Consider the following 14,128-nt stretch of genomic DNA (forward strand, 5'->3'; position numbering starts at 1 on the left):
ACAAAAAATAAGATGTAATATTGTTCTGTAAATCCAGACATTCTCTGGTCACATGCTGTTGGGGGCAAAGGTCAACTGAGCCAATTATTTTCTCGGCCCTTGAAATAGGGTTGCCTGCCTTGTTATTGACGCTATTTTGAGAAGAGAGCAATTATGGGTCACCCCGGAAGTGTCTACATGAACTTGCCCCCTCGTTGGTCTTGTCACAGAGGTTTCAGCACTGATAAGGATGTGTCACTGACTTCAAATATTTACAAAACTGACGCTGTGCATTAACACGAACATATTTGGTTTAAGTGAAATTAGTTTGTTCTACTTGTATGTACATGTTTTTCCTATCGTGCTCTAACACAAACAAAGTAGTAATACATAGTAGTACATACATGTGACTTACCAGACCATCAGAATAAGTAGAGTGACTGTGACAAAGTAAAAAAGTACATAACCTAGTAGCTCTGTCTTTGTAGATGTATAAGTACTTACCGTTTATTGTCACTGCTTTAGACAAGCAGACAATGACGCACAGCTGTCTTCACTGTCCTCTAACGAGCAGCGGCAGCAGCTATGACGTCATGCAGGAACTCAATAACCCCTTCACTGCTACTGCATTTATTTACAGGCGCAAACCTCCCAAGTTTGTGTTTGAAATGTGAAACACGAGCTCCCAATCAGCTCACTCTTCATATGCAATTGTTAGGTTAACGTTATTTGCATTATAAGTCATAGTTATTTGTGCTGTGTATATTATTTGTACTTGTATAAAGCAGTGCTGATATTTATTAGTTTGAAGCTGCTGATACGAGGGGATTAGTGTTGGTTTAGGCAAGAAAGTCACTTTCATTCAGTCTCACTTAGTGATTTTATTGGTTGGAGGAAGTGGACAGAAAAAGACATTCAGTCATGCAAAACAATGTTATTAAATCCAGTTAATGCAGGATGAGCTGAGTAGCTAAAATAAGATGTCCTTTTATGAGATTTACTCATTTCAGGGTAGAAAATCCTCAGAAACAAATGTAGACATCATGAGACAAACAAATGGACAAACAAATGTAGCGTACATGTTCAAGCTCAACACTGTCCAAGTCTGCCAGGGACTTACAAAATACCACTAACTATATATATATATATATATATATATATATATATATATATATATATATATATATATATATATATATATATATATATATATATTTACATATATATACATATATATATATTTACATATATATATATATACACACAGTGTATGTATATATATATATATATATATATATATATATATATATATATATATATATATATATATATATATTAATATAAACACATTACATTTCAAATACTAATGTACAGATTCACACACAAAGAAACTAGTACATGATTAACAGATATACAGATGTGATTAATGATGGTCAATTCATTTCTTCTTTTCTTCTACAAACATCACATTTCTGATGGATGTAGAATATTCTTTTTATCTGCAAAAAACACATAATTGTATAGTTGTTGTTATATAAACTAAAGAGGTCTAATAGAAAATAAAAAAAACTCACATGCTTTTGTTTTTTAGATTACATTTTTGTTTACTTTACATTCTGTTTGCCCTCTTTAACATTATTTTCTGCATAAAATTGCAACGGTTAGTTTTGTTTAAAAGTATTAGACGAAGACAGTGTACAGGCAAGCTTTTCTATGTACATATATCCAGAATTAAATACACAATGCAAAGATATCTGTGTCTTCTTTGTTTCCTCTGGTGGTGTTAACATGTACAATGTAAAAAACAGAAAAACAACATACATTTAGCGAATGCCACGAGTTCTACTAGAAGTCATAGCAGCGCATGCAACAAGCTGTAATTAACTTGTTGATGGTTTTAGCATTCAAGACATATCTCTATTTTATTGTTTAATACTTTTTATTAGCAATAGATTTGAAAGAATAGCATGAACTGTAAATGCTACATATCATTGTTTCATGACACCAATGTAAAAAAGGTACACACGGTATGTTTAATGTAAGGATTGCATGCCTTTTATTATATTGCTAGCGCTGCTAGCGGCCTGGCTCTAAGGATGTTATTGTCGGTTCACTAATCAACAACTATTGGACGGATTGCCATAATATTTTGTTCAGACATTCATGCTGCACTGAGGATGAGCTCTCATGACTTTGGCGATCTCCTGACTTTTCCTTTTGTGCCACCACACACTGTGGTGGTGCTTTTTCTTTAAATCTCTACAGCCATTTGATGGTTTGCTATCAAACATATTTAAATTTGCAACGCACTTTGATACCATGGGGATGAATTTTAATAATTTAGATCCCATGACTTCTGGCATCTAGCAGCCATTATCAGGTCTAGACTTCTTTTGATTTAAGGAAAATCCACCTGCAATAACTAAATACCTCAGCTGGACAACACCATATCAACATGCCACACATGATACCTGTAACATACACGGTTGCATGGGGAGGAATATACTTAATCTACTACCTATCTATATCAAGAACACAGATCGGTAGGAGGCATCCATGTTCCATGCACTCATTTTTTGTACTGCAACTGCTGCAAAATTGAGATATATGAAGTTCTATCTCATCTTCTTTTTAGACCTGTGGTACTTTACTTCTTCTGGGCCTATGGAGGGCATGAGGATCAGACTGACTTGAATGAAATGCAGCATCTGAACCATGATGATCACCTGTGCTACCACCAGAGCAGACCAATTATCTCTCACTACCTGCAGCCACACTCTGCCACCTTCATCTCCTCATAAAGGTATCTTATGGTGAGGCGTCCGTTCTCCTGATACATGACTGTGATGGGGTCCAGTTTGATGGGGACGCAGCACGCCATGTTGGCCTTCTTGGGGTTCCTGATGTTCATCAGCGTCTGGATGAGGGCGTGTTTTGAAGGGGTCATGTCGTCCGTCAGCGGGTGGTAACACAGGCCGCGGCATTCAAAGGCGTCGTATTCTGGAGGCGCCACGATCCAGCTGTCCCAGCCGATGTCCCGAAAGTTGACCTTGAGGGAAGTCCGCTGACAGTATTCCGTCTCTGCCTTTCTTTTCTGTCTCCGTGGGTGTTGAACACCCGGGATCTCGTTTGGAAGCTGGTCTCCTCCGTTCCAGTCGGCGCCCGAGTGTAAGATGGTTTCCTCTTCGTGGAGGATCATTTCTCGTAATTCCTTCCTCGTTTCCCTCCTCCTGCTACCCAGGTCATCTGAGAAGACTATCAGAGCCGCTGAAGTGTTATCTCCAACGGACACGCTCATATTCAAACAGCCCGCGCCTTCTTCTCCGCCTTCAGAGGCCCCACAATTCTTCCTATCCACCACAACATCAAAAACTGTTGCGCCACGGCCCGACTTGATCCCGCTCTGAATAGTTGTGGTCACATCAAACGTCTCCCACGTGCTCTCCAAGCCTGTCACCTCTTTGCCGAACAGCAGCTGGGTGCTGGATGTGACATCGTTGTAATCTACTTCATAGACTTTGATGGTGGCCTTGAAGTTGTGGGAGCGGACCCTTGCTCTGGCTTGTGGGAAGAAGAAGAGCTGCAGTTCGGCTGTAGTGATCTTTTCGTGGTTGGGGATGCTGACGTTGAACTGCAGCCTGTGCTTTGACTTCCTCCCATCGGTTGCAGAGAGAGGGATCTCTGTTGGATGGAAACCAAGAGGTTAGAGCTGTTTATGTGAGACAGCCGCCGAGAGCTGCACTGCCTGTCGGACTGATATTCAAATCATTTTACACGTGTATCATTGGGGTTTGTTTTGGTTTGTGTACGAAAAATGCAATTTAAAATAAATACGTTGATATCACTGCAGTTGCAGCGATTAGCGGTTACTTTGTGCTGTTTGTCCCATCTGTGATTTAAACGCTGTGTACATACAAAGGGATTTAAACACTGTGTACGTTACTGCGTGACTTGAATACGAAGTGTCTTCAACTAAAAAAACCTTCTTTCTACTAAATATCAGAAGGCGACTCCTCTGGTTTCAAAAAGGTCTGATTGTACAGAAGTGTGAAGTCTATAGGTCACTTGATTTATTCCCTCAGTAAAAATTGTAAACATGAGTTTATGGTCTCAATTTCTAGCTTCAAGTCTTCAATACAGCATGTTGTTTATTTGTTAAATTATAGTCCGATGTGGAATAAAATTGACCATAAAACAGAGTAGGCTTTAGAGTGATGCTACCTTGTGTTTGAGCCGTACATGTCACTCCTCTGCTGCCAAAGTGGTCACTTCCATTTACTGGGAGGAAAAATCGAAGATGACGACGACCAAAACGTCTAACTCCAGGCTTCAAAACCGCAGTCCACAAACCAATGGTTTATGTCACAACGACTACGTCCGCTTCTTATTTACAGTCTAAGAGAGTAACGTACAAAAGACTCACAGGAATATCTCAGTTTTCACAAACACAAAAAAAGGAGAGGCTGTGTTAGAAGTGTCCTCATATGAGGCAGGACGAACACGACACTGGGTGCAGGAGCTGCAAATGACTCATAAGGTGTTAAAATAAAATGAATTTGTGCTACATTTCGCAATCTGAGGTAACTAGCTTTCACTTTCTTGTAGTTAGCCTAGCTTGCTAGTTTCTAATTTCAGAGTGAAATACAAATGAAATAACACAATCCTAAATGTTTAATGTTGACAGATCTGAATTTGCTAATGAATGACGACCAACACTAACATGTTCAATGTTCACAGGCTACAGATCTCTGACAAAATAAAGATAAGAGTGCAATTATGTTTCATAGAATTATGGCCATTCAACATATCAGTCTTTTAAAGCAGTAATGAAGCTATTCAGGTAGAATATATTCATGTATACAATGCAAACATGTTCTGGGACACCTGTAAGCAGCAGTGCCCAACCTAGGATTTTGGACCCCCACAAGGATATTTAAGAACTTAAGGAACCTGAAAATGCTTAATTCTGCTTTGCTAAATAGTTTTTACATCACTTTTGATCTCAGTTATTATGGTTTGCAAGTCAACATTGATTCCTTTTAAATGGGTCACAGGCCCAAACCTTTGGTTTTAGAGTTTAAAATACTGTAAAATCCCCACAAAAAATCCCTAATTGAACAATATTACACATAAATATTTTTTTTTGCAGAGAAATTATATAAATTAAAAAAACAAAATATACACTGGGCATGTAGAGATTTCCCAATATTAAACTCTGTGACTATTGAGATTACTAAGGGAAAAAAAAAACCCTAGAATAAGAGTTATTTTTATTAACAGGAAGTGACTCCCATATTGACTTGCACGTCGTCTTTTCTTGCATGACGAGTTAAACTGTGTTCATGTACCTTGGACTGTGAAGCTTCGAATGACATCAGACTGAGGGTTTGCTGAGCTGTCCGAGGCGTACTTGTTGTAGAGCTCCATCATGAATTGAGGAGGGCAGATCTTGCTATTTTCCTGAGGAACGTCCGACAGGTTGAGTTTCCTCAGAAATCCCTCCTTCATTGTTCCCAAGAGGTTCTCCATCCTGGAGTCGGCGTCTTTCTTCTCCAGAAGGTCCTCCTCTGACAGCTGGGAGTAGAGTCCCTCTGGGTCCTCGCTCTGGATGTCATTGTTGAGAGGTTTACAGGTGCAGGATCCAATAGAAACCACCAGACCCAAACACACCTGGAACAGGAAGGGTTTGGAGCTCTGCATTTTGAAAATGGCTCCTTTTCTAAGCCCCTGAGCTGGCACAAACTTTACCTTCGGCCCGGACTAAAAAACAGACTTTGCGTCGGCAAGGTCGGAAAATGGAGATCCCCAATGCAAGGACCACAGTCCTGATGTCCGCTCCCATGCTCCCAGAGTAAACAGGGGGAATTGTGTCAACCAAAATAGTAGCTTGGCCAAGCTTATCACTGCCATTGATGCCTTCTTTTAAGCTTTGTTATCACTAGAGGGCTGGCTGCTAATGAAGACACTGTAAACACTTGACGGCGATAATGAGGGAGGCGCTGGATACTGTGAGGTTACTGACAAGCAGACATTTCCATAAAATGCCTTTTCCCAGCTTGAGGGTGACAGTGTTGAGGCCAGTGGAAACAAAACACTCACAAGGAACCGCACACTGCGTTCTTCACCACAGCCATTGTCCAATTTTTTTTTTACAAGTTAGTGTCATTTAAATTCAGTCACCGTGCATGGCTCGACACGCACAGGTTCCAGATTACAAAATGTACCTTTAAAGGTACTGATAAGGAATATAATGAATGAAAAGTACTTTATTAATCTCAAGGAGAATTTTTTTTGTCATACTAGCAGCATCCCAATGCCATAAGCTAAGCTAAACACACAGATGATAAAATAAAATAAAATAAATAATAACAGGAACAGGGGTAACAGATATATACATAAGTAAGAAATAAGTATATATATATATATATATATATATATATATATATATATATATATATATATATATACATGCAAGCAAGCATGTATATATATATATTATATTGTGTATATATATGTATATATATACATACATGTATAATATATACATGTATATATTATATTATATATTGTATATATATATATATATATATATATATATATATATATATATATATATATATATATATATATATATATATATATATATATATATATATATATACAAGCATATATTATATTTCACTGACACAAATAGTGATGAAAATGTGCAAGGAAATTCATCTTCTGAACAGAGACAAGGTGCAGTCACAAATGCAACAAGTAGCATTAATGAAATATGATATAATTAAAATAACACAATATGGTCATGGAATTTAACTGCACAATAGTTTTCACTGTAATTGAGAGGCCACATGTGATGCTCGTTCATTTAACAGATAATTACAAAACACCTAAAGAAAGTCACTGTTTGTTGCAAGTTTGTTTAGTGTCTTTTGTGTAGAAAACTACATCTCTCCCCGGACATATTTCTCCATGGATCTGCTGGTTCTCTACTGGTAAAGAAGTGTATAATCCAGGAAACTCCGATCCAAGTAACATCAACACAGTGAGCCACTGGTGACAAGCTGAAAAAGTACAACTATTACAAACTCTGAATGATGTTTTGTGTGCTCTATGTGACGCTTAGCAGGTGTAGTTTCCACCAGTGTGTGGTTCACGTTTATGTCAGTGTGTCTCTTTTAGTGTTCTGTCCATCCATTGTTGCAATGACTAACTACTTTTTCTTCTGTTTATTCCAAGCGTTTCCTTCACACTTCAGGATTCTTCTCATCCGAGAACAACCAGCCGTCAGAAAGAACAAACGGGGAAATGTGCAAATGAAATGAAGACGTGAGCATGGTGGCGTTCAGCACTGCGTCCTGCGTGTCTCAGACGGATGACGGACTCTGGAGGGGCGTTCAACCGGAACCACAAGCCAACGTGTCGGGGGACGTTGGCCTGAGTCCGGCCTTTCTTGGAATTTCTGTCTTTCAGCAATGCAGTCACTCAGGACTCGGTTCATGCCGGGTTTCTGAAAATTGCTTTCATTATGGCTCAGTCAAGCATCTGAGAGGTCGCCTCTATGGAGTCAATCAGTGATGAGAGGCGAGGGCAAGACCTGCTGGCGTGGACACAGAGAGTAATGTAGGCATGCAGGGGGAAAACAAACACAGCAGGGAAAACTGGACGGAGAAGTGTGTGTTGTGAAACTTTACTGGGTTGAGAAATTTGCTGTAAAAAACTGTTCTTTAATTGCACTAGGCAGGGCCTGGCAGATAGACGGCGGTCTTTAATGGCTGATATAGATGAGGCTTGCAATGGCTAATGTCTGATGCCAACAGTCAGCTCAGATGTTTCCAAGTCAAGAAATTCAGAAGAATTACAGGATTTCATCCAGAATTTCTTTATCAGGGTGAAAAAAAGCTTTGAAACAACAGAGAGAACATCATTTAACATTTAAACTCTCCAATTACTATTATATTGTTTAACAGCTCTTTCAAGCAGCATTATTTTTTTTCTTAGCTTCTCGGGGCCGAGAACCAAACTGTGAACACAACTTTGACTTATTATCACCGTGTGAAATCGGTTTGTCAAACTGGCAGCAAATAGTTGATTATTTCCACAGCCAGCTGACAATCTGACAGAACTAAGTTCAACGTGCATCACTCTGCCTCCAGCTCTGCTTTTGCTCTTCTTCAACCCAATCAAATTGTCTGGTTAACTAAAGGGGGTTTTTCAGTTTTTTTTTTACATCTGAAACCTGCCTGCTCTGGCGGGAAACAGCGCTGATGAGAGCAGGGAGTGTGAACCAAAAGAGTAGAAGTGCATCTTCAACTATCATCACCCATTTAACATAGTTAGAAAAACTGGACATTAAACAATACATTAAACAATATGAAGAATACATCAACACTATCACGCCACTTTCACAGACCTATACCTGTCATTTTAACCATACATGTATATATGAATGCATGTGTGTGTGTGTGTGTGTGTGTGTGTGTGTAATGTATATGGTAGCAAGGTATATGTCCAATGTACACAAAGTCTGTGATTTATATACGTTTTATGTACAATTCAGTTTATTTCCTTCCCGCGCACACATCATGTCTCCGACGTGTCAAAGCCTACATCACACGACTATTCAAATACACTTTGATCCCTACAGGTATAAGGTCGGATACATTTATCCCTTTTTACTTACTATATAAATCTACTATCATTACAAACTGTAGGCTAGGTTTCATCTTTGATAAATACTTTCGATGTATCAAAGGTAAATAACTGAGTAGCCACAGGACGTACTAAAACGCTCTTTAGTCTCTTTAACGTTCCCACAAAGCGCCCAGCAGGTGGCAGCATCGCACCGCTCTTCCTCTCTGCTGAAGCGAAGCAGAAGCCAGCGACACTACATCTCAGTCGGTGTCCAAACACACTCATCATATCCAAGATAAACAACTGGTTATTGAAATACAGGTCAAAGGAAGATATTACCTCTCATGCGTAAACAACTTGCTAATATATGGGAGGTTTTCAAATGGCAACAATGTGATATCACTCAAGAAGAAGTACCCTTTAGTCAGCATTAGTAACTACAGTATTTACATGATTCATTTGGTGGGATGTGGAGGTGCTGCCATGCAGCAGACCCTCCTGAGTCTGAGGGTCAGTGTGCAGCTCATCAGTGTGTCCAGATTTCAGTTCACTCCTCACGACAGGGGCGAGCAGCAGAGGATGTCTCGAGGTTTCTGGAGGTTTTGAGAGCCAGACGTTGAGCTTATTCCAGTTGGAAGCATTTCCAAAACCAGGCCGAGTCCAAAGAAAATCCGGTCTCATCTCGTCTAACATCACTTTATGAAAGTGTAAGTGTGCTGAAATAGACTGAAGGTGTAGTTTATGAGGGATCAACAGAGATGATGAACTACTTTTTTTTAATACTTCAATTCAACATCCAGACGGTCAATACATTAGACATTATTACATACACAGGTTTCTATTAAGTGCACTTCTTTAAACTGCTTTTGGATGAAGGGAGAAAGAAAATTGACGGCGGCCTGGGTGGAGAAAAACACATCGATGGAAACTATTGAGTCAACGCCGCATCGCGACAGAGGCTAGTCCGAGCGTCACAACAGAGTTCTCAAACGGAGACTCACGAGTTCCTCCTCATCACTGCGGTCCTCTCGGATGTGGAAATGCCCTCCTGGTACACGCCCTCCGCGTACGCCCTCTCACATCTGCCTCGATCGGACGTCACGGCGCCGCCGGCCCCTACCGACAGGCGCAGGTATCCACAGACATGCCGGGGTAAACCTTTAGCGCCATATTCCTGTTTGTGTCCAGGAAAAGGACGCCGAGGGGACTCATCTTTTCCGGAACGCAGCACGGCTCGGGGACGCCGGGGACGATTCCCACCGCTCTGACGATGCTCTGGATGGTGGCGTGATTGGAAGGACGCACCACCTGGGTGGGAGGAAAGGGAATTATGACGTAACAGTAAAGATAAAGGCATACGGAGACAAATGTGTTGCCTGAACAGATTACAATGTTGCTAGAAGAGGAAGCCTGACCTTGGGGATGGGGAATCCGCAGGCGCCTGCGCAGTAGTAGGCGTCAAACGACTTTGGCGCCAAAACCCACTCGCTCCAGCCGATGTCCGCGAAGTCCACCCTGAGGTAGCGCCTGGAGCACACCCGGGGCTCGCTCCACTGCCTCCTCCTGGCCTTCTTCATCGTCCTCTCGTCGAAGCTCAGCACCTGGGGCTTTCCCAGGCCCTCGGCGCTCTCCGGACCCTGCTTCCTCCCCGGCTTCACCGCCGCTTTGGCTTTCGCCGGGAAGTACGTGTTCTGCCACAGCTCGTGGTTCTTCAAGGTGTTGTACTGGGCCTCTGGGATGTCGTTGGCTTGCATGTGGAGGTGGAGCTCCCTCCGGATCCGGGAGGCCGAGGCCGATGCGGAGGTGGCCGCGTCCTCCGCCGCCGGGAAGGGCCCGTACCTCTGGAGCGACGTGGCCACGCTGTTCGGCTCGTCGATGGCTCGATCGTCGGCGTATACCAGGATGTACGGCAGGTTGGCCGGAGAGAGGCGCTCTTGGCCGTGAGGGCTCCGCTGCTGTCCCCGAGCGGCCCCGGGGCCCATTTCAAACTCCACCGTGACCGCGAGCTGTTTGACGTCCCTGGCGTGATTCAGCACGGCCGTTACATCCCTTGTTTGCCAAGAGCCTTTCTTGAAAGGAGCCAGAGTTATGTTCCCCAGCGGGGTCGTAAAAGCTGAGTTTGTGGAAGGGGATCCGTGGAAGAGGAGCTGCGGGGTGGGGGGATAGGGATGCTGGAGGCCGCCGGACGGGTGGCGAGGCCTTCGGAAACGCCACGGTCGCTGGTGGTGGCGGGGCCGCTTGTAGAGGAAATGAAAAGAGGCGAGGAGTATGAGCTCCGATTCTTGGATGGTGGACAGGTTGAACTGGAACACGTCTTTGCCATCCACGACTCCTGGAGGGTTTGAAAAGGAATTGGAAGACGGATGAGGAAAACAAGCTCTTCAATTTAAAAAACGTTCAAGGAAGACAACTCTTATTTTACTCCGGTCTTTCATGCTTTTTAAAAAAAAATCTATGGGCTTTCAAAAGGATGTTTTGTCAATATGCTGCCGACCTGAAGGAGGATCTCGCTCTGCTCGCTGCTTTGCACCCCCTCCTCTATCATATCATTCTGGCACATTTGACTGACACGAATAACAACGTCCAATACGTTTTCTGCGAAATGTTGCTCAACACATCTGACTGAAATAAGCGGCCGCATGGAAAATATTAAGCGCGGCACGCTTAAGTGCCCGCCTCACGCAGGAACAAAAGCCTCCGCCTGGACGGCTACGCTCTGGAAGTTCACCCCTGTCTCCCGCACTTCCACCGCAGCCTGAAAGACAAACATTGGATGGGTCCAGTAGGCCCATCGCAGGCATATGGAAATGCTTATAGCCGAAAGAGCTCCTCTGAGGCGCTTTGCTGTGCAGCCGGTGTCTGGGCGTGATAATGGGCTCTTGTCTAACACCTATGGCTGTTGCAGCTACCGGAGAAGTAAGAGACTTAAAAGTCCTCCGGATCACTAAATCATGACACCAACGGAGCATCGAGGTGGAGATGTTTTAGCTGGAAGGGAAGCGGGAGCAGCTGTTATTGAAACACCTGCGTTTAAGGAGCTGCACTGATGATGTTATTAAGATCAGAATTTCTTTGTTCAAGGATCCTTTTGTTCACGACATTAGACTGTTATAATTGTGTATGCACACTTTCAGTCTGATTCGGTCTTTTTAGTTTCTATAACAGTTGTAATTGAATGTGCAACACAAATGACAAAAATAAAAGTGGAGAAGCAAACATTTGATTGGACGTAAAGCAGCATAACGCGGTTAGAAATTGGAAAATGATTTTGTAAATAAAACTTAAATGCTCGTTCACCTTATTCTAAAGTGCTACAATAAACATTTTGTCTATTTTCTAAAATCTGTGATGTCTTATAATAATCAGGTTATGATCTGAGTGACACATAAACAAGCTTCAATTCACCATTCAGAAGAAGAAGAAAAACCTAATTTAAACTTTTTAACAAAATGTGTTGGCCCATAATATTACCAGTAACCTAAAGCTATCTGATGAATGGTAATCAAGCAGAGAGTAACAATTCAAATATAAATCTATCTATTTCGACACACTATGGACATCAGACGTACTAACGAGCAGTTGTTGTATTATCTCTCCTGAAGCAACGTGGATCTGGTTAGAGGCTCGTGGTCACTCACTCGGGACGGCCTTAAAGCTCCTCACGGTGTTCCCGTCCTTCTGGCTCTGCGGCTCTTTGCTGTACTTCTCGTACACTTTGAACATGTTGATGGAGACCATGTCCCGGCTCGCGCCGTCGTGCGCAAAGACGCGCTGCTCCACGGCCGCGGAGACCTCCGCGCCTTTACGCGCGGCTCCACCGAGATCCTCGGACCGCATTTCAGCCCAGCTCGACTCCAGAACCAGTAACACATGCAGAGTGTGAAGAAGCCAGCTCGCCATGGTTGATGCTCTCACAAGTGATCCCATTCAAAAAAAAAAAGAAAAGCGGAGGAACGTAATTCAAAGCAAAAAGGAGCGCTGCCCCTCCGTCTCTCGCTGCTTGATGCCCACCCAGGCTTCCCAGCCGGTATCCAGGTAATCCGTGTCGGACCCGCACTCCGCGGTTCACGGTCTACAGCTGTTTCCACAATGGGAGGAGACCGGGGGGAGGACGCACGCACGGAGCTCTGCTGCTGGATGTCAGATGGTGACGCCTCGCAGCGCACAGCCAACGAGAGACACGCAGCCTTTTAGGTGAGCTGCTGACGAGTTGTGATGAGCAGCAAAGTCAAGAACCGAGCAGATTCCCACGAGAATAATAATAATAATAATAATACACCAATGCTGGGAATATGCAGCACCCACTGAGGTGAAGGTCCAACGATCCTCCTGTCAGAGGGTTTAAAGCTGCAGAGGTCAACATCAAGTGATCAACATTAAGACACACACACACACACACACACACACACACACACACACACACACACACACACACACACACACACACACACACACACACACGCTGTCCCAGAGTCATATCACCTTTTTTAGGGGTTCAAAACAATAACTTATACCACAGTTATTTTTGACTTGATATATTGAGTGAGCATCTTGTTAGGACCTCCTCTGCTTTCCGTGTTTCTTCCCCAACACAATAGTTTCCCTGTGAGAGGGATGGCAGCAGGCTAAAGAGCCACCACGGGTCAGACAGCTATTAAAATACCTGCGGGTCCTGAGGGGGAGGATCACAAGGGACCCTTTGACACCGCTGCGTCTTACATCGGATATTAAGGACTCTGCTGGGAGGTTTGCACCGCTTCAACAAAAAGAGCCAGATAGCATCTGTCTCCACCCGAGCAGCGATCGTACTGTGCTATCACTCAGCGTGGGCTCGCCTAATTGGTTGTAATGGGGCTGTGAGTCTTCTTTTGATGGTGTTTCAGGCCGTCCGCACCAGCACGAACAATGGCGTCAATCATTTGGTCAAACACTTAAAACGACCGATGCTCCTGCTTTCCTCTCAGGCAGCGACCTTGTTGGTCATGCGGATAATGACTCCTCTCTCTCAGAGGCCGAGGCGACGCTGGCCAAGGCCGGATGTCCAACCGGCCCCGTGGGATGCGAGGCCCTGCAAGTGGCCTGACGTTGTTATAGCGCCACAAAACCTCTCAGGAGGAGGGAGGTCAGGGAAGATGGTCGGGGGCACAAAAGGTCATGACTTTGATGTCAGAGACCACAGTTCACATCCAATTTGCCAGCGACATTTTGTTTCTTTTAGCAGGACCATGCTCTTTTCCTCATCATAGCCTGATAGCTTTAGCTTCCGAAAGTTAGCCAAAGCTGGCGTCAGATCAGCTAATTCCTGAACGTAAGCCATGCTCACTTATCTCAAAATGCAACGTTCTGTACATTACTAAAGGTTGTTTGAAAATGAATTACCGTAAAAGTCAGGTTCAATGTTGTTACTACCGTCGGTGGGTGTCCCTGCTGTAGCAAGCTAGCACTGCTGCTAGTTCCAAGCTGCTGCTACTGCCCGCGTCCCCTCTGCCCGAGTCGGGCCGGGCCTGGACCCGCT

At 43.4% G+C, this 14,128-nt stretch overlaps 2 protein-coding genes across 3 annotated transcripts; both read right to left on the reverse strand.

Moving 5' to 3' along the window:
* Window positions 1-2,740: 2,740 nt before the first annotated feature.
* On the reverse strand, window positions 2,741-5,821 carry gdf2 (growth differentiation factor 2). 2 transcript variants are annotated; one of them, XM_068583784.1, is made up of 3 exons: window positions 5,723-5,821; window positions 5,328-5,649; window positions 2,741-3,660 (listed from the first exon to the last, which is right to left on the reverse strand). In XM_068583784.1, exons 1-3 carry the CDS (start codon window positions 5,819-5,821, stop codon window positions 2,741-2,743), a joined length of 1,341 nt encoding a protein of 446 aa, XP_068439885.1. The 2 variants fall into 2 exon arrangements, with proteins under 2 accessions (XP_068439885.1, XP_068439886.1); XM_068583785.1 differs by lacking the exon at window positions 5,723-5,821 and having other exon boundaries at window positions 5,328-5,679.
* A 2,632-nt stretch (window positions 5,822-8,453) lies between these two features.
* LOC137789623 (growth/differentiation factor 10) lies at window positions 8,454-12,673 on the reverse strand. Its single transcript, XM_068583347.1, has 3 exons — window positions 12,252-12,673; window positions 10,029-10,945; window positions 8,454-9,921 (listed from the first exon to the last, which is right to left on the reverse strand). Exons 1-3 carry the CDS (start codon window positions 12,538-12,540, stop codon window positions 9,730-9,732), a joined length of 1,398 nt encoding a protein of 465 aa, XP_068439448.1. The 5' UTR covers window positions 12,541-12,673; the 3' UTR covers window positions 8,454-9,729.
* Window positions 12,674-14,128: the final 1,455 nt, after the last annotated feature.

This window comes from Clinocottus analis, unplaced genomic scaffold (assembly GCF_023055335.1).
Source record: "Clinocottus analis isolate CAN_PGR_092001 unplaced genomic scaffold, fCliAna1.0.p SCAF_19, whole genome shotgun sequence".
Classification (NCBI taxonomy): domain Eukaryota; kingdom Metazoa; phylum Chordata; class Actinopteri; order Perciformes; family Cottidae; genus Clinocottus; species Clinocottus analis.